The sequence below is a fragment of the Helianthus annuus genome, chromosome 7, assembly GCF_002127325.2.
Source record: "Helianthus annuus cultivar XRQ/B chromosome 7, HanXRQr2.0-SUNRISE, whole genome shotgun sequence".
In the NCBI taxonomy this organism is placed as follows: Eukaryota; Viridiplantae; Streptophyta; class Magnoliopsida; order Asterales; family Asteraceae; genus Helianthus; species Helianthus annuus.
In genome coordinates this window covers 94,523,162-94,549,757 of record NC_035439.2, presented here as the reverse complement: position 1 = coordinate 94,549,757, position 26,596 = coordinate 94,523,162, and the positions used below count along the sequence as shown (strand labels likewise).

The following is a 26,596-nucleotide window of genomic DNA, read 5'->3' as shown; positions in this document are numbered from 1 at the left end:
TCCATATTTCTTTCAAAAATAGAAACTTTAAAATTATATTCATTTTTTAATCATTTTTTTATATAAACTTAACTCATCTACACATATTTAACTTCCAAGTTTTCATTTACATCTAACTTACTCCTCCTTCACCTAATCTCTATATCATATGAACACACACATATATATACACACATTTTTTGTAACTATGTACATCTTCATCTTTCTCTCTTCGTTCATCGGAAAACATGGGGTTTTGCGGCGGTGTGGGCTTCTTCTCCAGCCGAAATGGTCACATGCATCTTTTTGTTTTCGGGTTTGTCTTGTTGGGTTGTCTTCAAGTGGAAGCTGCCACCAAGAAGTATCAGTTCGATGTGAGTCACATCCGCGCCCATTTATATAACGTTTAACCTACGGCTGGTGTCGGGTTGGAATAATAAAATAAGATCAAAACGACTCATGTAAACCATTTATCTAAACGAGTCATGCACGTTGACAAGTTATAATAAATGGGAACTATTTTTGCGATAGTTTTAAATGGGTTGATGGGTTGGCTTGTTTGATTAAACATGTTTATTAAACGAGGTAGACATAATTCAAAACCTGAGTATTTTCGGGTCGTGTCAGAAGTCGCCGCAGTTAAACTATTTTGTTTAACATCATTCCTTTTTAAAAAGCTTGCTAATTTGTTTTTCGAGTTTTAACGTTTTATGAACAGGTACAAGTGAGCAATGTGAGCCGATTGTGCCACGCGAAGCCGATTGTGACTGTAAATGGGATGTATCCTGGACCAACTATTTATGCCCGAGAAGGCGATAGAGTCATCATCAACGTAACAAATCACGCACAATATAATATGTCAATCCATTGGTAAATTTCACAACTATTGATCATACATTCATATGCCTTTTCATAATGATACTATTAACGGATTCTATCCTTCGGGTATCCAGGCACGGGTTGAAACAATACGCCAACGGATGGGCAGATGGACCGGCATACATAACACAATGCCCAATCAAGACGGGAAGCAACTATGTTTACGACTTCAATGTCACGGGCCAAAGAGGGACATTGTGGTGGCACGCTCACATTCTATGGCTCCGAGCCACGGTTTATGGTGCCATTGTCATCTTGCCCCCACAAGGAACCCCGTACCCGTTCCCAAAGCCCGACAACGAACAAGTCTTGGTGTTGGGTAAATCCGTAAAACACTCACTTCCGTATGTATCGAGATTGATTTATATCGTTCTAACATACTCGCGTATATGATCTAGGGGAATGGTGGCATGGTGATGTGGAAGAGATTGTGAAGCAGGGTAATGCCATGGGTTTACCACCCAACATGTCTGATGCCCACACCATCAACGGCAAACCCGGTCCTCTATTCCCTTGTTCCGAAAAACGTAAGACGATTAGTATCGTATAGCAGCGAAGAAAAATGAATGTATGATTGTATTCTTAATATCGTTTTCGGACTTTTCAGATACATTTGCAATGGAAGTCGAGTCGGGGAAGAAATACCTTCTGAGGATTGTAAACGCTGCCCTCAACGACGAGCTATTCTTCGCCGTTGCGGGCCATAACATGACAGTGGTTGAGATTGACGCTGTCTACACCAAACCATTTACCACCTCTGCGATACTAATCGCTCCTGGTCAGACGACAAATGTTTTGGTTAATGCTAATAGTGCTTCAGGGCGGTACTTCATGGCGGTCCGCCCGTTCCAAGATGTTCCGATTCCTGTTGATAATAAAACCGCTACTGCAATCCTCCAGTACAAAGGCGTTCCCAACACGGTTCTCCCGTCTCTCCCGCAATTACCATCACCGAATGACACCGCATTTGCGTTGAGCTACAACAACAAGCTTCGGAGCCTCAACAGTCGTAACTTCCCGGCAAATGTCCCGTTGAAAGTTGACCGGAAACTGTTTTTCACCGTTGGGTTAGGAAAAAGCGTGTGTCCTACATGTGTGAATGGAACCCGACTTTCGGCTTCGTTAAACAACATCACGTTTGTGATGCCGCAAACCGGGCTTCTTCAAGCTCACTACTCGAAGATGAAAGGCGTTTTTACCCTCGATTTCCCCGATAAGCCACCAACACCTTTTAACTACACCGGTGCACCCCTGACCGCAAACCTTTTCACTTCTCACGGAACCAGACTGAGCAAAATCGCGTTCAACTCAACGGTCGAACTCGTGATCCAAGACACCAATTTGCTAAGCGTGGAATCCCACCCATTTCACCTTCACGGCTACAACTTCTTTGTGGTCGGAACAGGTGTCGGGAATTTCGACCCCGCTAAGGATCCGTCCAAGTATAACTTAGTGGATCCACCGGAACGGAATACCGTTGGTGTCCCGACCGGTGGCTGGTCGGCCATCCGTTTCAGAGCCGATAACCCGGGTGTTTGGTTTTTCCATTGTCATTTGGAGTTGCACACCGGGTGGGGATTGAAGACGGCGTTCGTGGTGGAAGATGGTCCCGGAAAAGACCAGAGCGTCCGTCCTCCGCCCAAGGATCTTCCACCGTGCTAACTTTAAATACCACGTGCATGATTTTTCTTGAAAATAATTGTAAATTTGCAAGTGTGTGATAAATGTTAACATCTCAATTGTTGATATTGAAACTATATGATTGATTCATCAATTTTTATGCAAGTAACTACAAGAAGCATACAAGTATAACCATGTTTCTATATGTTACAAATGCATACATAACTGTTTAACCAACTAAAGTTTTCCATTAATGTGAGCCTCGCGTTTCCTCAACGTGGAGGAACTCAGTTTTTCTCCACTAGATTCTTCAGAAACGAGATTTACAACTTCAACCTGTGAATAGAAGTAACACCCGCATTCAGCCATTGTTTAAAAATACGTGAAATGCGTACAGAATATGCACCTTTAGCTGCGAGAGGCCTCTCTCGGCTCTCTTCTCGTTTACCAATAATCCACCCGGTAGAGTCTCCTGGCTGACAAAGAACCGTACGTCACAAGATACTCAAAACAATGAAACGTCAATTTGTTATAACAAAGTAAAAACGCCTCAACTAGACTAGAAAGAAAACCTGACAACAATGGCATCAAGATTCTTATCGACAATTGAAGGGCCATAAGGATCTGTGATATGTACAGCTTCTACTGTCAGATCAGGCTTGATAGACTGAAACAATAAGAAAGAACAAGTTCGGTAATTCACTCATAGAGTTATAGGGTATGTATAATAACTATTAATGGATGAAAAATTCAGTAAGTCACAAATAGGGCACCTTCATAAAATCTTCAACAGTTTTTATTCTCTGTTCAATAGGCATAATAAGATGAGCAAACTGCAAGATAACGAAATTAAAAAAATTACTCATTATACATCGGTTGGAATCATGGTTGTCAGTCGCAAGGTGCATGCGACGCGTTGCTCTATCTATATCCAAATAAGCTTTATTTACAACCAGAAGTTGCGTCTCTCTGATATGTTTTACATATCAATCTTTTTATCTAGCAAACCTTTGTTTTTATATATCAGTCTCCTACAAGCCCTAATTTTAACCACACGAGGCCTCGTGCGCTTCACACATCATGCGCGCCTTTTTAAACCAAGGTTGAGACAACCCAGAGTCAATATAGCTCTAGCATTACCAAAATAATAACCTTATGAAGTACTGGAAATCTGCAATGATGATATGAAGTAAGTGAACAAAAAATAAGCAAGATGAAACCTGTTTTTTAGACAACATAGATCCATCAAGAACACCAACCACAACGCGATCCCTAGCTAATTCTGCAGCCGCCTACAGTAAACCTTCTATATCTCAATCAAATACATTTATTTAACAAAAAACCTATGATAATTCATACATGTACAGGGAAGCAGAAGCAAACAAACCTTGAGAAGAAGGCGATGACCGTGGTGTAAGCGATCAAAGGTACCTCCTAGAACAACAGATCCATAGGAATTTGGTGGAGATATTATTGAGTCTTTGATTGTCATCGGAAATCAATGTATACTAGAAGATAATTTTATGTTTTTAACCTACTGAAAATATCACAGAAATGACAATCATTTTCATTTCACCGGAATAATTCATCTACACAAAATTGATATCCTGAATTACAATCATATAGAATAGGAATTTGAGTATTGTGAAACAGAATTGAATCGTACCTTTGTTATGTAAACGATTACGTTGCTAATTCACCCATGAAACTTGAAGAAGAAGGAGCAAAAATTAGATGAAAACCAAGTCAAAAGGTGAAAAGGAGGGGTGAAAGTGAAATGAAATTGACGCCAAATAACTATAAGAGATTTACAAGTTTAGCCCTTCTACTTTTGCAAAAGAACATACCCAATTACCCATAGTTTGATTCTGAAAATTGTGATTTGGGGGTTTATTACTAAGGCATCCACAAGGGTCACATGGACGTGGTCCGCGAGCCGGGTGAGTTGCTGTCGGTGTGGATGAGAGACGGACGACCACCATATCTGGGTTCGGTGATAGGTTGTTAGAGGGGGAGTGGAAGAGGGGTTGCATATAAGGGACCCATGTTATTCGTGAAGAGCCATTGGAGATGCTCTAACCATAAATGATACAATTACAAAATTCTATATTAGAATATTTTGTATGGCATTTCGGATTCATCAATCACGTTAAGGTGTTTAAGGTTTAGTTCAAATCGGTTAGAATTATTTTAAATTATTTGAACGAGGCTTTATGAGCAATTTTTTATTTTCAAATCAAACTAAACGGTTGGTTTACGGATTGCTTTAGCGTCTGTTAGTATCAAACCAAATTAAATTGGACCACTAACATAATCCTAGTTATATAACAAAAAAATAATATATTACATTCTTACATAGTCTTAAATTTTAATGTATACTTCTGTTATTTTATTTCTTTTTACTTAAATTTATACCTTTTTTAACAACATTTCAAAGGCTCAATATTTACAAACCGAGATAACAGTTCGGCTTAGTTTGATTCCAATACAAGTTAAAAACAATGGAATTTTTTTTGTAAACACATGCAATCACCTATCTCTCGCTATTAGGCTATGTGTTATGATACTATGCAAGGGCGTGATGGGGCTGTCACGTAGGCGAAGTCAGCGTGATACACGACAACTGGTAAAGCTCGGTCTAGGCACGAGTATGAGGTCTAGTTAGTGTGTGGGGCAGTTTGTGGTTTTTTTATTCTTTTCAATTATTAAATAACATATAAATAAAACAATAAGAGCCAACTCAAATCATCATCGCGTTTCACATTTTGTCGTTATAAGACAGAAGTGCTGGTAAGTATAAAAGTTGAAATCATCCACCGTTTACAACACACTTTTGTTTTCTTTACAATTTTAGTTCACCACAATACACCGTTCTTTATATACCAAATATTATGTCTTTCTTCTAAACCAGATTTTGGTACGGTGAAAATAGATCTAAGGGTAGGCGGTATGCCGGTATGGTATCGGTGAGTGGTGTGGGGGCAGTGGCGGAATTAGCCCAAAAAGTTAGGGGTATCCTTTTTTTTTAGGATCAAGTGTATCCTTTATATAACGGAAACAGAGTTGAGGGGTATTTTAACACCACGAAAATGAAGTTAAGTGGTATTTTTACACTACGGAGACGGGGTAGAGGGGTAGCCCGTGCTACCCCTACTCACACTATAAGTCCGCCACTGTGTGGGGGAGTGGAGTCACCGATCGGTGACCACACCGTGGTGATGAGGGAAATTGGTGAGTGGTATTTCGGTGAGGGAAATCGGTGTATAGTCACCAATTTGATTGATGAGAAAGGTGAGCCATTTTGGACCGTTGCATATATATTTTTGACCGTTCCATTTATTTTTTTGACCGTTGCCATATTGTCTGTTGCATATATTTTTTTGACCGTTGCATATATTTATATAAAACCCACAATTTTTAATCATTTTAAAACACACAACTCTTTCAAAACATCTCTCTTTCTATACCCACAAATACCATGGATAAACAAAACAAAGGTGAACCCAAGAAAAAAGGTTCCGCTAGCCGAGGAACGGATTAAAGAAAAAAGGTTTCGCAAACGAGACAAGGTGTTTTAGAGGTCCGAGTGCACCGGTTCAAACCTCCTACGGATATTCACCAACCTCTCAACCTCAATTTTTTTACCCCCAACCTTCACAACCAACTTTTTATGTCACCCAACCTAATTTTCCACCACAAATATTTTCACACCCAAGCTTCACAACCGAGTTCAATCCATTTGCATTTAGGACCCCGCCAATTCAATCACCAAGAGAGAATGTCGAGCGCCCACTTCCTATCTACGATGAAGACCAAGATTTAGAGGTTGTCCCCGAAACACAACATTTGGATGTAGATAGTGGCGAGGACGAAGAAGAATATGAGGATGAAGACGATGATATTGGTGAAGCAAGTGAGCCGAAACAAAAGGGAGTCAAGGCGGAGCGTCAAACTTGGACGAAAAAACATGAAGAGGCCTTAGCCAAGGCATGGGTTCATTGTTCTTTAAACAAGAAACAAGGAAACCAACAAAAACGGGACAGTTTTTGGAAAAAAGTTCTCGACCATTACAACGAAACGGTCGGCGGAAGTACTCGAACAGTTCATCAAGTACGTTCAAAATGGATGCCTATGTTGACTAAGATAAACAACTTCAACGGTCTTTGGCATCAAGCGGTAATATTTTATTTGAACATTTAAAAAATATTTTCCACAACATTATTTATGTTTATTTTTTTTACTATATATTTGTTATCTATGTAGGATCGTATTCGTGGTAGTGGGTGTAGCGACGTCGACGTCATGAATAGGGCTTTAAGTGATTTCAAACCCAAATATCCGAGTGGTTTTCAACATATTGAGGCATGGGAAGTCGTTCGTAAACATGACAAATGGGCACCGGTACCATTGTTGGGTGAAGATAGTGGAAGTTAAGGATAAAAAAAAGACGTCCGATTCGGATAACTACAATACGGGTACACCGGGAACTGAGTTCAATAGCGATATACCGGACATAAACGTAGACCCCTCACCAACAAGACAAAAAAAGAAAGAAAAGAGGCCCGCAACATCATCAAACGATAGCAAAGAGGCCCTCACCAAGAAGCTCGTGCAATACACTCTTATGAAAAAAGAAAAAAAAAGCACGGGCGATAGAGTTGACGAATATAAGAAAGAAACGCGAGGAAGACACCATAGCGTTAGTGGCGGAACAACGCGAGTAAGACACCATAGCGTTAGTGGCGGAACAACACGAGGCGGTGAAACAACTTATGTATGATCGAGATTTGAAGACATTTACTGAGCCACACGACCATGCTTCACCCGAGATGTTGCCGTTTATTCTGGCAAGGAAATGAGATATCGCAAAAAAATATAATTGGCCATGCAATTTCTAAATATTAGGTTTATTATGGTTTAATTTTTTAGTTTTAAATGTAATGTGTTTTTTTTAATTAAAAGTAGAGTTAAATACCTGGTTGGTCCCTGTGGTTTGTAAATATTGCAGACTTGATCCCAGTGGTTTACTAATTACAAAGTTGGTCCTAGTGGTTGCAAATTTTGCACTCGGGTGATCCTTATCACTAAGAGCATTCACATCCAATCCATCAAATTATACATACATTCCACTAAAAACAACTCCTATATCAATATATTTCCACTAAAAACAAATACTTTTTCTCTCTCATTTCAATTAAATAATATTATCATTACATTTTTTCTCTAACTTCCACTCACAACCACTTTCAAAATATATTAAAAAATTATAACGGGTGAACAGTGTCCCCCCAAATATACAGATGAACAGTAACATTTTCTCTCTCCTCTACTCACAACCACCTTTTATACCCTTTATAATATAAAAACCTCTCCTCTTAGGATGTGAATGCTCTAACCCATACTAATTTTCTGAGTTAAGTGTATGCGAAATTACTAGATTGCCCTTAAACAATAAAAAAATAAAAAATAAAAATGACCCCTCTTCCACCACCTCCACCATCACCTTCAACCCACCACCACCTCCAGTCACCTTCAACCCACCCCAGCCTTCAATTAACAACCAGATGCATCGTCACCACCGGCACTACTTTCTATTTTGGAAAACCCCATTTCACCGATTCAAAGCTATCTACTTTCTCTTGGAGTTTGGGGCTCGCATAGTTTCGAGGTTTTCAACTCAGTGAGCTCACCCCTTTGTCATCTTCCTCTACATACTTTGTGCACTAGATGCCTTTTCATCAGTTAGGGTTCCACAGTTTCGTATCTCTATGTCATTCATTGGTTCCCCCTTTGGTCAGTTCTTGTACTTTTCACAACGAATCTGTCACTAGAAGTCTAGATCAATTCATCTTTATTTAATTCAAACCACAACCCTCTTCGCAACTTCTTTATTTATTTCCAGTTTGCATAAATTAGGTTCAATTTGAACTTATAATATAGATTAGATTGAAATAACATATGAATGAAGTTTGATTTAGTTGTGAATAATGACGTTTAATTTGGTTGTGAATAACGGGTTTTTCGAGCTTATGAACTTCGATACTTATGCTGGATGGTGTACTAGTCCTACTGCTGTACATATTAGTGTCGGGATCCCAATTTTTACTGAGACACACATCATCTGTAAATGTAGTTTTGTTCCACAATGGTACCCAGGTTGGTAAAAACCACCAGCACCAATTCCTAGGTCCCTGCAAGCAGTGGCGGAGCCACATTGAACAACGGTGTCGTCCGACACCATTGAATTATGTGTAGCAAATACAACGTATAATAGGAAAAATTCGAACGACACCGTTGTTTTTTACTAGCGACACCATTGTCTTTTTACAAACGACACCATTGTTTTGTTTTCTTCTAAAAGAATTATATCATCATCATCATCATCATACTCAGTAAATCCCACCAATAGCAAAGCTATGGTAGGGTCTGAGGAGGGTAGATGTAGACAGCCTTACCTCTATCCTGTGGGAATAGAGAGGCTGCTTCCAGTGAGACCCCCGGCTCGATTGTAGTTTTGTATCAAGCCTTGGACCTAAGAAACATAACACTCAAACAATTGGGACATAGACTGATTGGTGCATGTACCCCGTGTCTTTCAGCTATTAACGTCACCACATGATGCATGATTAACCGTCCGCCGCTTTTAACGTTATTTTCACGAAATTAGTAAAATAACGTTAAAGTTGGTACCATTTCACTTTTGCCCCCGGAGCGCTCACACATATATACATTATATGTGCACACCGCAAGCGAGGCAAAGAATTATATAATAAACAAATTTATATTTCAAATATTAAGCCCAGTTACTTGAATTTAATTAGTATACTTTAAATCATTAAAAGTCTATGCTTAATTTTTATTTTTTCTAATCCAGTATTATAGCCCCGCGTCTACTTGGTTTTGTTTCAATTGTTTAACCTAACAGGATGTTTGATGATCATTTGAATAATGAAAAAAAAGCTTTTTTTTTTTTTTTTTTTTTTTTTTGCAAGTTGCCATTGAAAACATTATGAATCGTTTTCAAAACATGAAAATGCGTACGAAGCAACTATTAAATACATTTTTTCAAATGACTTTGTAATTTTATTATGTATTTTTATTCAATAACATTGTACTTTTACTATGATATTTGTTTTTATTATGTGATTTGACCCGATTAGATCCGAACCGATCCAAAAAGTTTGACTCCGAGTTACTATAAACCGGGGTATCCATAAAAAATGACACCATAAGAAAAAATTTCTGGCTCCGCCACTGCCTACAAGTTTTTACCATTGTTAATTGAAGGGTGGGGATGGGGTGGGGTGGGGTGGGGTGGGTTGAAGGTGATTGTGGAGGGGGTGGTGGGTTGAAGGTGACGGTGGAGGTGGTGGTGCGTTTTAGAGAGAGAGGGGGGTGAGGAAGAAGATAAGGGTGGGCTATCTTTATCTTTTATTATTTTTTTATTGTTTAGGGGCAATCTAGTCATTTCGCATACATTTAACTGAGAAAATTAACATAGTTTAGTGATAAGGATCACCCGAGTGCAAAATTTGCAACCACTGGAACCAACTTTGTAATTAATAAACCACCGGGACCAAGTCTGCTATATTTAGAAATCACAGGGACCAACCAAGCATTTAACTCTTAAAAGTACTTTTATTTAGTTTAAAATATGTTTTATTTATTTATGCATAGTTTATAATTTCTAGAAAATAAAAAATATATAACTCAAACACCCTAGAGTGATTGAACCATACCTAGTGATTGAGTGCAAAATAGGGAATAGAATGGGGAGTTGACATGACATAATATTATTAGGTAGAGAATCACTCAAACACCTTTAGAGTGATTGAAACATACCCCCACCCTAATATTAAGGGGGTGTTTGGCCTAGTTTTTATTTTTTTGGCTTATGCTTAAAATTTAAAGTAGCTTATGCTTATTTTCTTTCATTTGATAAGCTATTTTTAAGTGGTTGGATTAGCTTATATTCTACAAGTTGATAATTAATAATTAATCTTTAGTTGTTTCTTAAGTTATTTTGTATTATGGGAAGGGGTATAATATCATTGTGTATAATGAGTAAAAAACCATCTTTTTCAAATAAGCTTATTCAAATAAACTAAAAAACCATGTTCCCATAAGCTTCTTGAAATTAGCTTATATAAACTAATAAGCATAAGCTTAAAAAGCTAAACCAAACACCAATTAGTGCTTATTTTGTAAAAATAAACTAAAAAAACTATAAACTCAGGTAAAAAAGCTAGGCTAAACACCCCCTATGTCTTTCTTCTTAGGTCTTGCGTAGTGGGGCGCGGCCAAGGGCCATAGCGCCGCTATGGCGCCGCCCACACCGCCCCCACCGGCGCTATGAACAAAAAAAAGGGATGCAGCGCTATATCCATGGCGCCGCTATGGATGTTCTTTTCAAAAATGGACCAATCAAATTCAGTTAAGGTTTTTATAATTAATTAATAAAATTGAAAATTAATATTTAGGTAATGATGGGTAGGGGCTTTATGACTACGGGCTCTAGTGATATAACGCCCCATAAAGCCCCCGTGTGACGTGGCACGACACGTGTCGCATAACGCCCCACAAGGGGCTTTATGACTACGGATGGCCTTATAAACCAAATTTTGTATGGGAAAATAAATAGATCTATGCATAAAAAATATTTTTCTATTTTATTTTCATAGAAAAGAATATTCATCGAATATATTAACCAAAGTACCACCACCGCCACCTGTCCATCTGTCGGCCGTCGATCATATTCCTTCCCAATCCAACGGTTCCAAAAGTAGCTTTCGTACAAAAAAAAAAGAGTCAATTATGCGTCCACTCTACGACCCACCCTTCCAAATCTCTCTTCGTTCTCTCTCCTCACATTTTTCGCTCCAGATATTGCTACTTTCTGTAAGTCTCTCACATCTTCTTCATCATCTACAACTCATTTCATCATTCTTCCATTAATAATCAAACTCAAAACATTAACATACAAATTCACCGTTTCAGTTCTGTATTCCGGTAATATTATTTCTGTTAGTAACTTGATTGCATTTTGTTTTTCTTTTTTTCCGATCGATTTCTACGTATAAGTTAATGCGATTGAGTTTGTTGATCGATTGTTATCTTGATCTCTTGTTTCTGTTTAACTTTATTCATCGATCAGTGTTGGTAGTTAGTTTATGAATGCATGAATTGGAGTTTGATTATTGAAGAATTTGTGTTATATTGTGTTAGGGTTTGAATGTTTAATGTTACAATTTTATAATAATATTTTTATAATTTCGTTGTATCTATCTTCGATTTGGTGATTAATATATTTTTTAATTTATTTAAAGGTATAAAGCATATTTTTATATTAAGTGTCAGATCTCTAGTTAATAATAGATTATTGCTGTGATTTATCAGATCTACTAATTTTACGCCAGATGAAGATGCACATGTGTCTTTTATGTGAATCTGTTAACTCTGATTTTTGGAGAATTTAGAAATGTTTTATGTAATGATAATGTTTTGATATTTAATTAGGAGAATTATTAGTTTATGGAACTAGTAAGTAATAATCAAGTCATATCATTTGAGGAGTAAAGTGAAATGTTTAGTGGAAAAATAAATTACCATGGAAATGAGCATAATTTCTTTGTGTAGAAAAAATGGGATGTAATACACATTCTTTCTTCATAATGAGGCTATGTTCTCAAAAGGTAAATGGGAGAGTTTGATAGTAACCATGGGCCAAGCTTTTAAGGGGCGGGAGGGGGCGGCCGACACCACCCGAACTTTTCGCTCAGTAGTGGGGAGTATGTAGTTTTCGTATAGAAATTTTTGGGTATATACGTTTTCGACTCTCCGGTTTTGTAGAAATTTTTAGGTCCAATGACTCCCCCCCCCCCTCCCCACGGTCGGAAATCTCAAGCTTTGCCATTTAGTAACATTGTTTTACCGTTAGTTTTTTGAATTGTTGTTTGGTTGGTGAGTTGATGGTGACATATACCTTAAACAATTCTGTACATTTTGTGTCAACTGTCAACCAAAAGGGTATTTGCTTGTTTTGGCAATTTTCAGAAGATTGTTTCATGTCGTCAATTGTGGTGCCATTGGGATCCGAAGTTAATATGAAAACTAGTACAATTCAAGATCAAACTGTTGTTTGTGATACCCTTTGTATGGTCCAAAACTTGACCGAACCACGAGAACCGGAACCTGTTAAATGGTAAAGATTGGAACCGGGAATCGAACCTTATATTAGCATGGGCGGGTCGGTTCCAAAAAAGGGTTCGAAGGTTTGGGCATGTTACAGTTCTGGGCCAGAACTGTTTGTTTGTTGGATTGTTATCTGAACTGGGGTTTCCATTTGTGTAGTGGTCTTGAGTCTTGACATACATAGTATAAGCATTCTGTATATTTATATCAGATTACATACATGCATGAACCCACATATGCATGTATGCTTGATATAGATTTAATGTATAGGTTCTGTGATTCTGTGAACTCGCTATAAAAGTTCCGTGAACATGGTTCTGTGAATATAGATGCATACATACATGGTAGAAGCATACACGGTTCTGTGACAGTATTTTTATACTTCATTTGCAGTGAAATAGCCTCATACGTTATATACTTGTGTTGTATCACAAAAATTCAAGATTATTAAGATTGCATCATTCTGTTGACAGTATTTATTAAATTTTTAAAGTGCTTGCATTTTATATTAATTTTAAACCAAAAATGATTTCAAATATTGAAGGTAAACATGAATAACCACGAAGGACAAGGAAGTACTCGTGTTGCACTCAATGAAAGGATTCTCAGCTCTATGTCACGAAGATCCGTTGCTGCTCATCCCTGGCATGACTTGGAAATTGGTTAAAACACTTTGTTTATTTTCCAAATATTGTATCATTCATACTTTTAAAAGTCTTGCATTGTGTGATTATATATAATTTTTTCTATTTAGAAAAATAGTTTTGATCATCAAAGCTTTGTTATTAAAAGCTGTTTTTGTTGTGATGTATTCAGGGCCAGGTGCACCTTCAGTTTTCAACTGTGTACGTTTCTCAACATATCTAATAATATGATGTTACGGAAAGTGAAATTTAGATTCTCGTAAATCTAGAAGTTTTTTCTTAAGTTATGTAAGTTTGTTACAGGTAGTTGAAATCGGGAAAGGTAGCAAAGTCAAGTATGAACTTGACAAAGCAAGTGGCCTGATCAAGGTAAAACTTCTCATTGCTCACTACTCATCCCTGAACACTTTTTTCAGTTTCGTATATCTTCATTTTAGAATGAGTAAAATGCCATTTTCGTCCTGAGGTTTGGCCAGTTTTGCAACTTTCGTCCAAAGGTTTGTTTTTCTGCATCTGGATCCAAAAGGTTTGAAATCTTGCCATTTTCGTCCGGCTCGTTAACTCCATTCATTTTTCTCCGTTAAGTCAGAGGTATTTTCGTCTTTTTTCTCCGTTAAGGGTATTTTGAATACTAGTACATTATGCTAAATGCTTGCACATAAAGTGAAAAAGAACGAATTGCCCTGTAAGTAAACAAAAAAGGCGGAAATACCCATGATATAACAGAGAATATTGGATGGAGTTAATGACTTGGATGAAAATGGCAAGATTTCAAACCCCATGGATCCAGATACGGAGAAAGAAACTTTTGGACCAGTCGCAAAACTGGCCAAACCTCAGGGACGAAAATGGCATTTTACTCTTTCAGAATCTATGTTTTCTGGTGCATTGTTGATGGATAAAGTTTCAATATTAGGTTGATCGGATTCTCTACTCCTCGGTGGTTTACCCACACAACTACGGGTTCATTCCGAGAACCATCTGTGAAGATAGCGATCCCATGGATGTGTTGGTTTTGATGCAGGTACTCTTATGTAGTTATTTTAAGATATGATATCATCGAACTTAGTTAACCGCATCGTGAATTCAACTTAATTAACAACTAGTGGTGTTCTTCGGGTTTTTTATTTTTTCATTTTTCGGGGTTTTCGTGTTTTTGGCTAAGAAAAAGTGACCCAATAACCGACCCATTTAAAGTTCGGGTTTGGGTTATTTGGGTGGTTAGATGTAAAATGGGGAAAAATGTTTTTGCTTTTTCTTTTTCACAAAATATCATTAAAATTCATCATGCTACTAAAAAAATATCATCAAATTCAAACATCAAATTCCAAAACTTAATTTTCCAAATACCAAACACTCCAAAAAAAAAACGTAGCTATATAAAGACAAATACATGTTTGAGCTCTTTTACAGGTTGCTCGGGTTTTTGGTTGGGAAAAGGTGACCCGAGAATCCGACCCATTTAAGGTTCGGGTCGGTCATTTTTGGCTTATTCTGGTTCGTCGGTTTCGGGTTTATTCGGGTTCGGGTTTTCCTGATATTTTCTAATTCAGGTTCGGGTGGCTTCGGATTCAGGTTGGGTTTTGGGTTTCGGGTAAAAAGGACAGCCCTATTAACAACTAATGCACATATTTTTTTCTAATTTCCCATATACAGGAACCTGTGCTGCCTGGCACCTTCCTTCGCGCACGTGCTATCGGATTAATGCCTATGATTGATCAGGTAAATTGGTTTTTTTATTTTTTATTTTATTTTTTAACCATGAGAACTCGTCAGGTAACTTACTGGGTCATACCAGGCGCAACTTAATTTCAACTTGATCATTTGGAATATGTTTTGTTTTTATAGGGCGAAGGGGACGACAAAATCATAGCAGTATGTGCAGATGACCCGGAATTCCGTCACTACACCGACATCAAAGAACTCCCGCCACATCGTCTTGCTGAGATCCGCCGTTTCTTCGAGGACTGTATCCATACATTTGTGTAAAAAGTAGAACATACTATATAACATGTTTTTGGCATTCTTAACTTGATGCATGCAGACAAGAAGAACGAGAACAAGTCAGTGAAAGTCAACGACTTCCTCCCTGCTGAAGATGCGGTCAAAGCTATCGAGTATTCCATGTGAGTCCGGAATCTTGCGTCTCTTTATGTGTTTGTTTTTTTGCATATACCGATGTTATATCTAAGCGCGTGAATGTTTGTGATGACAGGGATCTGTATGCCTCTTACATTGTTGAAAGCTTGAGGCAGTGATTGGATTCTGTTTGTTGGTGCGGAAACATGTAATATGGTACAGGACTCTCAAGAGACTTGAAAAACTTGTAATGGGTATTATAATGGATGCATGTGGTTATGGTTGACAGATTTCAATGATTTATACTATGTTGTTATGTGTATTAATTTTAATTGCAAATTAAGTCACAAGGTTTGACCAATGATCCTTTACACTATTGATGTATAAACCATTAAAACCTCTAAATTATTATTTTCAAATGGTTATGTTATTAATTAGGCCTGGCAAATAAAACCCATTTGGGTTTTTTGGGTTATTTTGGGTCATTTTAAAAATGAGAATGGGTTAGGATGGGTTAAGAAAAAACGAAGGATGGGTCAGGATGGGTTACATGATATCTATTTAAAATAATTTGTGGGTTATGATGGGTATTACGCAGGGTACATGGATAACTCAAAAACAGCATCACAGACGGATTTTTCATCCTATTCGAGTGTTCGTACATGTTGGCTTCACAAATAATAAAAATTTTAAAGATAATAAAAAATTTAAAAATAATAAAAATTTTCCAAAAAATCAAAAAAATAAAAAAAATTCTAAAAAATAAAAAATAATAAAAAAAATCCAAAAAATAATAAAAAAATCAAAAAAATAAGAAAAAATTCTAAAAAAAATCAAAAAATAATAAAAAATCAAAAAAATATCTAAAAAATCAAAAAAATTCTAAAAAATAATAAAAAATCAAAAAAATAATAAAAATCCAAAAAATTCGAAAAAAATAAAAAAAAATCAAAAAAATAAAAAAATAAAAAAAATCCAAAAAATTCTAAAAAATCAAAAAAATAATAAAAAATCCAAAAAAATCAAAAAAATAATAAAAAATCCAAAAAATTCTAAAAATAAAAAAATTAATAAAAAAATCCAAAAAATTCTAAAAAATCAAAAAAATAATAAAATTCAAAAAAAAATACAAAAAATTCAAAAATAAAAAAAATTCTAAAAAAATAAAAAAATAATAAAAAATCCAAAAAATTCTAAAACATCAAAAAAAAATAATAAAAAAATTGTAATAAATCATAAAAATTAAAAAAATTAAAAGGACAAAAATTCTTAAAAAATAAAAAAATAATAAAAAATCCAAAAATTCTTTAACATAAAAAAAATCTAAAAAATAAAAAAAATAATAAATGTTTTTATTTTTTAGAATATTTTATGATTTTTGAGATTTTTTAGAATTTTTTGATTTTTTAGAATTTTTTGATTTTTTAGAGTTTTTTACTTCTTAGAATTTCTTTGATTTTTTTGATTTTTTTTTAGAATTTTTTATTTTATTATTATTTTTTGAAATTTTTTTATTTTTCTTATTTTTTTATATTTTTATTATATTTTAGATTTTTTTTGCTTTTTTTGAATTTTTTGGATTTTTTAGGATTTTTTATTATTTTTTAGATTTTTTTGATTTTTAGAATTTTTTTATATTTTAGAGATTTTTATTATTTTTTTATTTTTTAGATTTTTTTTGATTTTTTAATTTTTTGATATTTTTGAATTTTTGGATTTTTTTTTAAATTTTTTTGATTTTTTATAATTTTAGGATTTTTTAGAATTTTTTGGATTTTTTTATTATTTTTTGGATTTTTTTTATTTTTTAGAATTTTTTGATTTTTTTTAGAATTTTTTCAATTTTTTAGAATTTTTTTGATTTTTCTGGATTTTTTAGAATTTTTTGGATTTTTTATTATTTTTGATTTTTTTTTAGAATTTTTTCGATTTTTAGAATTTTTTGATTTTTTTGAATTTTTTTATTTTTTACAATTTTTTTTATTTTTTATTATTTTTTTTATTTTTTAAATTTAATTTTTATTTTTTAGAATTTTTTGAATTTTTTATTATTTTTTTGATTTTTTTTATGTCTTTTTGGATTTTTTGAATTTTTTATCATGCCCAAATACATCTGGACAAAAACCCATCTTGACCTAAACCTATTCTAACCCATTTCTTACTAAACCAATTCTAACCCAAACCCATTCTAACCCATGCCCATCCTAACCCATTACCCAAACCTACCCAACCCACCCATTTTGCCACTCCTATTATTAATGTATACTTCATACAGATATAAAAAAGTTGGTAAGTCTGGTGAGGTGTTATGTACAAATCTTTAGGTGGTGGGTACAATGTTTAGGAGAATATCACTCATAATAAGTAGAATATCACTAATGAGGTATAAATAGTTATTGTACAAATCTTTAGGTGGTGGGTACAATGTTTAGGAGAATATCACTCATAATAAGTAGAATACAATATGAATATGGTATTAATTACAATATAAACTAGTTTAAAACTTTGAACTAGACCAAAAATTATAAAATGGTTGGCTATAGGTTATAAACACAATTCCTTTGTAACAGATTTCACTGTCTTTACGCTTATGATTTCCGGGTGTATCAAATAGAGCGGTGGTTGTATTGTGTTCTTTGTGTAATCGTGTTTTTGAATTGAGGTTACAATGTTACATAGCTCAATGTTGTAGAAAACGTGTTGGATCTAAAAGAGTAAAATGTATCCCGCCCATACCATTTAGACTCATGCGCGAGAACCCGTTTGATCCATTACCTACTTAGTACATTTAGAAGTAGGATTAGAGGGTGTGTGAGATTTATATCTTAGCAGTATCAAGGTGTGTAGAAAACGTTCCCCTAATGGTTGAGAGTTTTAGTTCTGTAGGAATATGATTAAAGGGCGTGTGAATTTACCATTCTATAAAGAAAAGAAAATCCACCCAAAGCCGATTTTGCCAGTGTGTAGTATGGATTGTTTGGGGCCATTGTCTCCTATTCTACTTCAGTAACGAAATATGCTTTTTTTTTACGATAATTTTTAAATTAAATAGGGAATTTATCAATGGACTATTGGAAACTGCAGGATTATCACTCCATGTGGTTAGAGCTGCACATATTGGGCATTTTCAATTACCAGTTCCGGGTATGGAACCGGTTCCGGATATTGAATTAAAAGGGAAAATCGGGTATTGCTATACCATGTTCCGGTTATTGACCATACCTTATGTACCGGTTCCGGTTCGGATATGAAACCGGTTCCCGGGTATTATAATACCCTATTTTTGGGTATGAAAAAAAACTTGTCTAGTACGCAAAAAAACACCAATTTTGAGGTTGCAACTTTTTTTTGTTACAAATATAGGGTAAAGTTCTTGTACAAATAATCTTAACATACTAAACATACAAATTGAAGGAAAACTCAAAAAGACAAGGTGGCATTTTTGTAATTATCAATAACTATCAAAGTTACTCTACAAATATACCTAAAAAAACCTAACCACTCCCCCCACCCCCCAAAAACCTAAAAAAAACCTCCCCCCCACACCCCCCAAAAACCTAAAAAAACCTAACCCCCCCCCCCAAGCTAAAATGCTAAAAACTAAACCCCCCAAAAAACCTAAAAAAATCTAAAAAAATAAAAAAAAACACACAAATTATTTTATTTTATTTTTTTAACATTTTTTATTAAAAAATCGCTACTTTTAGTAGCAGCCAAAAAAAAAAAATTTTCTTTTTTTTTTTGCTAACGAAATGTAGCGATTTTTTAATAAAAAATGTTAAAAAAAATTTGTGTTTTTTAGGTATTTTTTGTTGTAACTTTGATAGTTGGTGGTAATTACAAAAATGCCACCTTGTCTTTTTGGGTTTTCCTTCAATTTGTATGTTTAGTATGTTAAGATTATTTGTATTTGATCTTTTGCCTACAAATATATTATTTTTTTTCCTAAAAACCATATAAGACAGCATAGTAATTAGAAACTTCAGATATCACAAAGATATAAAACTTAAAAATATAAAAATAAAGATTTATATATATATATATATATATATATATATATTAATTGAAGGAACTTAAAATAACATATATATTTTCGGGTATCTGGAAAACCCAGTTCGGGTATTGGGAAACCCAGTTCCAGGTATTGAATTGGAACCTATGACAACCCGTAACTTCGAGGTAAAAATATTCGTTTTGCTTTTACAAAATAAATATATATACTTATCTTATGTGACGAATTAAATTTATACTTATTTTATGTATAGTGTGCAAACATATGACTCGAAACCAAATCCTTACCGTGTTGTACCAACCCGAACCGTTTAAATCGTGGCGTAGATTAGTTGAATTATTGTACTTATTAGTGAATTTATTAGAATTGTTAAAAGAAAAATAAATAAATAATAGTAATAACAAGATTAAATGGCTGCACATATTGCCTCCATTTACTTCCTTTTTATCGGCCCACATACACATTTGACATCCCCATGTGCGTTTTGAGTTTTGTAGCTGCGTTCTATGGTTAGATTAAAGTTGAAGTCGGGATGAATCGCGAGTTCGGATAGGTCTCTCGGGTGTTTTTTATGGGCTAAATCTAGTGGTTAGTGATAAGTTGATTGTTACATGATCTATATTGTGATACAAACCTGCCGTGATTAAAGTATATGGTTCATTGGGTTCCAAAATTTATTGTTTGTAGAGTTCGGGTAACGACTAGAGCTGAAACAGAATCTATCTAGGATTCTGCAGTCAACTTCAGTTAGCTGTAAACTGGTCGTTATTTATCGAAAAAATGATTTTCTGAAGTCTAAAACATACATTTTTGAAAAACGCTTCAAATGGCGCTGGAATCGCATTTTTCTGAGGTCGTTTACTATTTTTAAAGGACTGTTTTTGATAGCAGCAATAGCTGCGTTTTTTCTGCAGAAAATTTATGTTACGCTTTTCGTTATAGCTTGTAAATTGCATAGAGTTAGGCGGTGAATTTCGTACAATAGCTGGGCACAGATGTTGCCGAAAATCTCCAACTGGAATTTCACCAATCGGGCTGACGATGATTTTTAAATGAATTGTTCCGTGGACTGCAGTCAGAAAGTGACGAATCTGACTGCAGCCCAGTAAATGATTTTTATTAAATAATCAGTAATGAAGTAGGTTTCGAGATTTTTATACAAGGTGACGTGGACCACTTAGAACGTTCTGTAAATTATTTAGAATTTTTGGAATAAGATAACTATTTTATAAAAATACCCGAAAACAGCCCAGTTCTGGACGTAAGAGTTGAAACGTTATAAGTTGTTATTTGCGTATCTAAATGTCGTTTATGCTATCTGATAATCATCCAACTTGTTTAATGTCAACAAAAGTGTTATGTGAAGTATTATGTGCTTGACCATGAGTAGTTATAGCCTTATAGGTGGAATATGTATATGTGCGTAAATTGTCAAAGTGAGTGCATGGTACATGTTAGATACGTGTAGGAGCTTTGTGAAGTATTTGAACATACTAATAAACTAAACGGTAATCGTATTAGGACGTGATTGACCTACCTTGACTCCTAACCATTTTTAGAAACCAACCGAGCAATCGAAGGCGAGTTCACACTTTTCATCAAAGCATGGGATTCCCGGTGGTTTGGGAATGGGTTAAATAACAACTATCCCCCTTGGGTGGGATGCAACTTGCGTATTCTCCTTAGGTAGAATACGTACCTCCGCCCTCCTTGGGAAGGGCGACAACCGTTATAATACATGTCTTAAGCATACTAGACAACATCTCTATATTAAGTCCCCCATATTATATATCGACTTAATCACCGGGCCAATAGCGAACGGGTTATTAGTTAAATAGCGCTATTAGGTCTGACAAGCCTCACACCGTGCCGCAGAGGACGGGCGTGGTCTAATATACTTTGGCACTTAGTCAATGATGATAGACATTGACTTGGGGCACTCAACATAACTTCATTCAGTAGTCGATATGGTAACGGGTTTAGTGGTTTAAAATAGTGGGGTAGCTCCCCATGGCATGTTTTTATAAAAAACAAGAAACTTAACAACTTATGGTTTTTGGAACAACATTAAAATGAACAACCAACTGTGAACTCGCCAACTTTTTGTTGACACACTACTGCATGCTTTGCAGGTCGCTAGGTACATCGATGGAGCTTGCACGAGGAGTGGACGTTGTGGCTAGGAATCAATTGTTGGATTCCTAACATTAAACTTTATGCTTTTAAACTACTAATGGGTTTTAGACTTTATACTTCCGCTAACTTTTAAACTTGGTTTTGGACTTTGGTTTTGTGAACACGAAACGTTTTGTTTGCGTTGGTTTTACTTTACTTTACTTAATGTTCAGTATGATTGGTGGTATGATCCTGGTTAGTCACACGCCTCGCGGTAATACTCTGCTTGTGGATTTTTGAGGGTGTGACAGATTGGTATCAGAGCCATTGGTTATAGTGAACTTGGTTTTAAAAAGGGGAAAAATCCTTTTGACAAAACCAGACTATAACCTGTTCAGTGCTCAACAATCCATAACGACGCTTCGCTCCACGTGCAAGGCTCAACATTATAGGCGATATGATTTATGTTAATACTGCCTACTTGATAGTTTACTTTTGCATGGTGTGTTACTTATGGTATGCTTAGTTCATAGAGTTATTTGGAACTTAATATGCTTATGTCAAACCCTCTTTTGGTCATTCTTTTCCATACCCCTGCATCGACGTTCTCGCTTAGTGTTTATTAATGTGTATTCTTTTTGTTTAACATGTGTGTTACGTCATTAACTCGACAGGCATGTCTACATCATCCGCATCATCTGATCAGCCTCAGGCACCCGCTGTTACGCACTTACCCTCGCGTCAAGTGGAGACGTGTTCGACTTATTGTAAGAGACTTGCGCAGGGCGGGGAGTCGTCCTCCCGACCTACGTATGCGCTACCAGTTAATCCAATTAGCGCCCAAACTGAGTCTGCAGTGATGAAGGCCCTTAGGGAATATAATCAGATGTTGATAGAGCAAAACCATATCTTAATGGAACAAAATCAGACCTTGCTGAAACAAGCTGCTACCCTAGAGGGGCGTGTAGAAGCTCAAGAAGAGCAGATACGAGTGCTCTTTAAGAGAACCAATGATTTGAAGCAAGGGCTGGAGGCAGAGTCCGATGAAGAGCCAGAAGAGATTCCGGAGGAAGAACCAGTAGAAGAGCCGGAGGAGGCACCGGCGGATGAAGACTCAGACGGGGGAGACAGTGGAGTCGACGACTGACCCGTTTTTCCACTAGTCTATCTACCTACTTCTTTTGTTTTGCATAAAACAATCGCGATGTTTAAAACGTTTGCGGAAATACATTGTAGCGACTTTTACGGTTTATGTTGATCAGATTTTTTTTATTTTATTTCGAAAATGCTTCTTATGTTGAGTTGTTACCCTACCTTAAATTGCATGTTTTGAAAGCTTGTACAATGACTGTGTGATACCTTGCCTCGTATAACCGTGCGTGTGTCAAACATAATGTCTCGTCCTAACGATGAACCTCTCACTAGTCATATTGACAAGAGTGGTGCTGTTGTGGGCATCATCTCGTTCCTTAAGGCCCAGAAGTGTCTACGAAAGGGCCACACTACCATTCTAGCCCTTGTTACCGATACTTCAACGAAGGAGAAGAAGATTGAAGACATCCCGATCATACGCGACTTTCCTGAGGTAGTTCCTGAGGAATTACCTGGTTTTCCGCACCCTCGCCAAGTCGAGTTCCAAATCGAGCTAACCCCTGGAGCGGCACCTATAACTCGTACACCTTATCGCTTAACCCCATCTGAATTGGAAGAGTTGTCCACACAACTATAGGAACTTTTGGACAAAGGTTTCATTCGTCCTAAGTTCTTCGCCCTGGGGAGCCCCAGTCTTGTTTGTTATGAAGAAAGACGATACTTTCCGTATGTGCATAGACTACCGCGAACTCAACCAGACGGTACTTACCGTGAAGGATCGTTATCCCCTTCCGCGCATCGATGATATGTTCGACCAGATGCAAGGGTCGAGCTTCTATTATAAGATTGATCTGAAATCGGGCTATCATCAGCTGAGAGTCCGAGACGAAGACATCTACAAGACAACATTCAGGACTCGTTACTGACACCACGAGTTTCTGGTTATGCCTTTCGGTTGACAAACGCACCTGCGGTTTTCATTGATCTCATGAACCGAGTGTGCAAACCATACTTAGATAAGTTCGTTATTGCTCTCATTGACGACATCCTGATCTATTCTAAGAGTCAGGAGGAACACGAGCATCATCTGCGACTTATTCTGGAACTTCTTCGAACAGAACAGCTCTACGCTAAGTTTTCAAAATGTGACTTTTGGTTTCGTGAAGTCCATTTCCTAGGCCACGTAGTCAATGAAGATGGGATTCACGTTGATCCATCCAAGATTGACTCGAAGGATTTCTTGAAGATTGCACAGCCTCTTACTATAACTCAGAGGGGTGTCACCTACCGATGGGGGTGATACTCAGGAATCCGCGTTTCAACAATTGAAGGTGAAACTTTGTAACGCACCCATTCTTTCGTTACCTGAAGGCACATAAGACTTCGTTGTTTGTTGTGACGCGTCAATCCAAGGACTTGGTTGTGTGTTGATGCAACGTGAGAAAGTTATTGCTTACGCATCATGCCAACTCAAGGTTTACGAAAAGAACTACACTACCCACGATGTAGAGTTGGGAGTGGTAGTGTTTGCAGTCAAGATATGGAGACATTACTTATACGGTACCAAGTGCACCATCTACACCGATCACATGAGTCTCCAGCATATCTTGGATCAGAAGGAGTTGAACATGCGATAGTGTCGATGGGTCGAACTCCTTAACAACCACAAGTGCGCAATCACGTATCATCCATAAAAGGCCAACGAGGTGGCCGATGCTCTCATTCGTAAGGAAACCAAACGTAAGCGTGTACATGCGTTACAGCTTACTATCCACTCCAGTCTTCTTACCCAAATCCGTGACGCTCAGGTTGAAGCATTGAAGGAAGAGAACCTAAAAGCTGAGTCCCTGCGGGGCATGGAAAAGCAACTCGTATGCAAGGAAGATGGTACCTATTATTTCATGGAACGCATTTGAGTTCCGTTCTATGGAAACCTACGAGAGCTTGTGATGGACGAAGCATACAAATCTCGTTACTCGGTGCACCCTGGTTCTGACAAGATGTACCAAGACCTCAAAACTTTGTACTGGTGGCCTCACATAAAAGCTAACATAGCGACCTATGTTAATAAAATGCTTGACTTGTGCTAGGGTTAAGTTTGAATACCAGAAGCCATCAGGACTACTCCAACAACCACAGACCCCAACATGGAAATGGGAGCAGATTTCCATGGATTTCGTCACTGGCTTACCTAGATCTCAGTGAGGAAACGACACCATCTGGGTGATCGTGGATCGACTAACCAAGTCTACACACTTTCTGGCAATCAAGGAAACCGACAAGTTTTCTACACTCGCTAGGCACAAAGTGCCAACTTCCATCATTTCTGATCGAGACCCACGCCTTGCATCTGATTTGTGGCAGGTGATGCACAAATCCTTTGGCTCACGTCTAGACATGAGCACAGCTTATCACCCTCAGACGGATGGGCAGACTGAACGCACACCTTTAGTGGAGTTTTCATACAACAATAGTTGTCACACCCCAACCGATGGCGGAATCATCGGAGCGCGGCACTGAGCGAAATAGATTGTTCAGAAGTTTCCATACAACTATTTATATAATCCAGTTAAAGATACGTCCCATACCGTATCCCGAATAAACAAACATGTCATTACAGATAATTATCCAAACAAGAAATTCCGTTCCGACAACTCAGATTCAAATATTATTACAGCAATTGTTTATCTGCTTCTAGACCCCTATTCTGTTGACTTTCTGGCTGTAATGCCAGAGGACAAGATCTACAGACAACTATGCCCCAGACGCTTGTTCTCGGCAGACAACTATTTGTTGGGGGCTTCTAGAAACTTATTCTAGCCTCGCTTTCCTAGCAAATAAGCATCCTAATTACCTGTCACATACGTTAAAATAAAGTCAATACATAAAATGTAAAGGTGAGCATACAAGTTTGATAATAGCATATAGAGTTCGAATAGTTTACGCATAACCAACACGTACACAGCGGAAAACGAAGCATGTTAATTATCGACATGGACCTATCGATACCAATGACTGCGGGTTGACCGTCCGAGACGGTTCGCAATACATGATTACCACCGTAATCCATGCAAGTAATTGTCCTTAACAACCCCCGTGTGAACGGGTGCTGAGTCCAAACTATAGTACTACGTCGTTAAGGCAGGTAGACAACATTCCACGTGTAAACACAATCAACAAGCATTCATTAAGTCACGTATTACATGCATATTGGTTAGCGGTCAATAGTTTGAGTAGTGTAATCATTTGTGTTTTGATATAAGCAACGTATGTAACACCCAAAAGTGCTAAGAGCAAAAAGGGATCGAGTATACTCACAGTGATTGATTATGGATTGAAGGGAGCGCTGAGAGTAGGGTTAGCCTGAATAGTTCGATAGCACAACAATGAGTAACGTGGAAAATAAGACAAGTGTGAATGGATCGAATAGGCTGGTCGATCGAACGGCAGGTTCGATCGAACGGTCTGTTCGATCGGCTGGTATATCCGATTGGATAGTCCTGTTCGATCGGCTGGTAGGCTCGATCGGCTGGGCCATTCGAGTGGATTGTTTCTTCCTCTAGTGTGTTTGTGTTTGAGGTTTTGAACTTTTGAAGTTTTCGTTGTAGTATATGAGAACATAAAAATGTCCTTACCTTTCAGGTCGATCGATCGAACGGTCCGTTCGATCGGCCGGCTTAATCGATCGGCTGGGAACCTTAGAGTGATGCTCAACAGGATGTCGCTTGATTGAACGGACAGTTCGATCGGCTGGCATTCCATACTACGAACGAGTTGTAAAAACGATTAAGTGTTGAAGCATAGTATCTCATGATCCGAAGAGTAATGTTTACCAATCGAGTAGCGTATTCGATCGAACATCACTTCGTCTATAGCATACTTCATAAAATTCGAAAAGTGTGGGACCATGTGCTAGCCGATCGGCTGGCATGTCCGATCGGCTGGGCTGTTCGAATAGCCTAGCCGTTCGGCCAGCAAGTCTGAC

General features: G+C 36.9%; 4 protein-coding genes across 8 annotated transcripts; 3 read left to right on the top strand and 1 right to left on the bottom strand.

Moving 5' to 3' along the window:
• Positions 1-200: 200 nt before the first annotated feature.
• Positions 201-2,632, top strand: LOC118480606 (laccase-11-like). Its single transcript, XM_035975730.1, has 5 exons — positions 201-353; positions 698-849; positions 933-1,177; positions 1,257-1,385; positions 1,466-2,632. Exons 1-5 carry the CDS (start codon positions 228-230, stop codon positions 2,518-2,520), a joined length of 1,707 nt encoding a protein of 568 aa, XP_035831623.1. The 5' UTR covers positions 201-227; the 3' UTR covers positions 2,521-2,632.
• Positions 2,598-4,264, bottom strand: LOC118480607 (phosphopantetheine adenylyltransferase-like). 3 transcript variants are annotated; one of them, XM_035975731.1, is made up of 7 exons: positions 4,145-4,264; positions 3,866-4,015; positions 3,699-3,770; positions 3,252-3,311; positions 3,051-3,145; positions 2,885-2,954; positions 2,598-2,814 (listed from the first exon to the last, which is right to left on the bottom strand). In XM_035975731.1, the coding sequence occupies exons 2-7, from the start codon at positions 3,968-3,970 to the stop codon at positions 2,716-2,718; spliced, it is 501 nt and encodes a 166-aa protein (XP_035831624.1). In that variant the 5' UTR covers positions 3,971-4,015; positions 4,145-4,264; the 3' UTR covers positions 2,598-2,715. The 3 variants fall into 3 exon arrangements, with proteins under 3 accessions (XP_035831624.1, XP_035831625.1, XP_035831626.1); XM_035975732.1 differs by having other exon boundaries at positions 3,866-4,067; positions 4,145-4,251; XM_035975733.1 differs by having other exon boundaries at positions 3,866-4,012; positions 4,145-4,249.
• Positions 4,265-5,696: 1,432 nt separating this feature from the next.
• LOC118480213 (glutathione S-transferase T3-like) lies at positions 5,697-6,912 on the top strand. The gene is made up of 3 exons (XM_035974940.1): positions 5,697-5,769; positions 6,335-6,654; positions 6,742-6,912. Exons 1-3 carry the CDS (start codon positions 5,697-5,699, stop codon positions 6,910-6,912), a joined length of 564 nt encoding a protein of 187 aa, XP_035830833.1.
• Positions 6,913-11,255: 4,343 nt separating this feature from the next.
• Positions 11,256-15,753, top strand: LOC110868037 (soluble inorganic pyrophosphatase). 3 transcript variants are annotated; one of them, XM_035975727.1, is made up of 9 exons: positions 11,256-11,376; positions 13,214-13,331; positions 13,486-13,514; positions 13,617-13,682; positions 14,230-14,337; positions 14,970-15,035; positions 15,162-15,282; positions 15,358-15,439; positions 15,529-15,753. In XM_035975727.1, the coding sequence occupies exons 1-9, from the start codon at positions 11,293-11,295 to the stop codon at positions 15,569-15,571; spliced, it is 717 nt and encodes a 238-aa protein (XP_035831620.1). In that variant the 5' UTR covers positions 11,256-11,292; the 3' UTR covers positions 15,572-15,753. The 3 variants fall into 3 exon arrangements, with proteins under 3 accessions (XP_035831620.1, XP_035831622.1, XP_035831621.1); XM_035975728.1 differs by having other exon boundaries at positions 11,360-11,487; XM_035975729.1 differs by lacking the exon at positions 14,230-14,337.
• Positions 15,754-26,596: the final 10,843 nt, after the last annotated feature.

Bases quoted from the DNA above. Each gene is read 5' to 3' on its own strand.
- LOC118480213 (XM_035974940.1), top strand. From the start codon at position 5,697: ATGAGGGAAATTGGTGAGTGGTATTTCGGTGAGGGAAATCGGTGTATA. The intron at 5,770-6,334 runs GTGAGCCATTTT...ATTTGGATGTAG, and splicing joins CAATTTGATTGATGAGAAAG to ATAGTGGCGAGGACGAAGAA. The intron at 6,655-6,741 runs GTAATATTTTAT...TTATCTATGTAG, and splicing joins ACGGTCTTTGGCATCAAGCG to GATCGTATTCGTGGTAGTGG.
- LOC118480606 (XM_035975730.1), top strand. From the start codon at position 228: ATGGGGTTTTGCGGCGGTGTGGGCTTCTTCTCCAGCCGAAATGGTCAC. The intron at 354-697 runs GTGAGTCACATC...TTTTATGAACAG, and splicing joins CCAAGAAGTATCAGTTCGAT to GTACAAGTGAGCAATGTGAG. The intron at 1,178-1,256 runs GTAAATCCGTAA...TATATGATCTAG, and splicing joins CGAACAAGTCTTGGTGTTGG to GGGAATGGTGGCATGGTGAT.
- LOC118480607 (XM_035975731.1), bottom strand. From the start codon at position 3,970: ATGACAATCAAAGACTCAATAATATCTCCACCAAATTCCTATGGATCT. The intron at 3,771-3,865 runs GTTTGTTTGCTT...GGTTTACTGTAG, and splicing joins GTCATCGCCTTCTTCTCAAG to GCGGCTGCAGAATTAGCTAG. The intron at 3,312-3,698 runs GTTTCATCTTGC...GTTATCTTGCAG, and splicing joins CTATGTTGTCTAAAAAACAG to TTTGCTCATCTTATTATGCC.
- LOC110868037 (XM_035975727.1), top strand. From the start codon at position 11,293: ATGCGTCCACTCTACGACCCACCCTTCCAAATCTCTCTTCGTTCTCTC. The intron at 13,515-13,616 runs GTACGTTTCTCA...AGTTTGTTACAG, and splicing joins CACCTTCAGTTTTCAACTGT to GTAGTTGAAATCGGGAAAGG. The intron at 13,683-14,229 runs GTAAAACTTCTC...TTTCAATATTAG, and splicing joins AAGCAAGTGGCCTGATCAAG to GTTGATCGGATTCTCTACTC.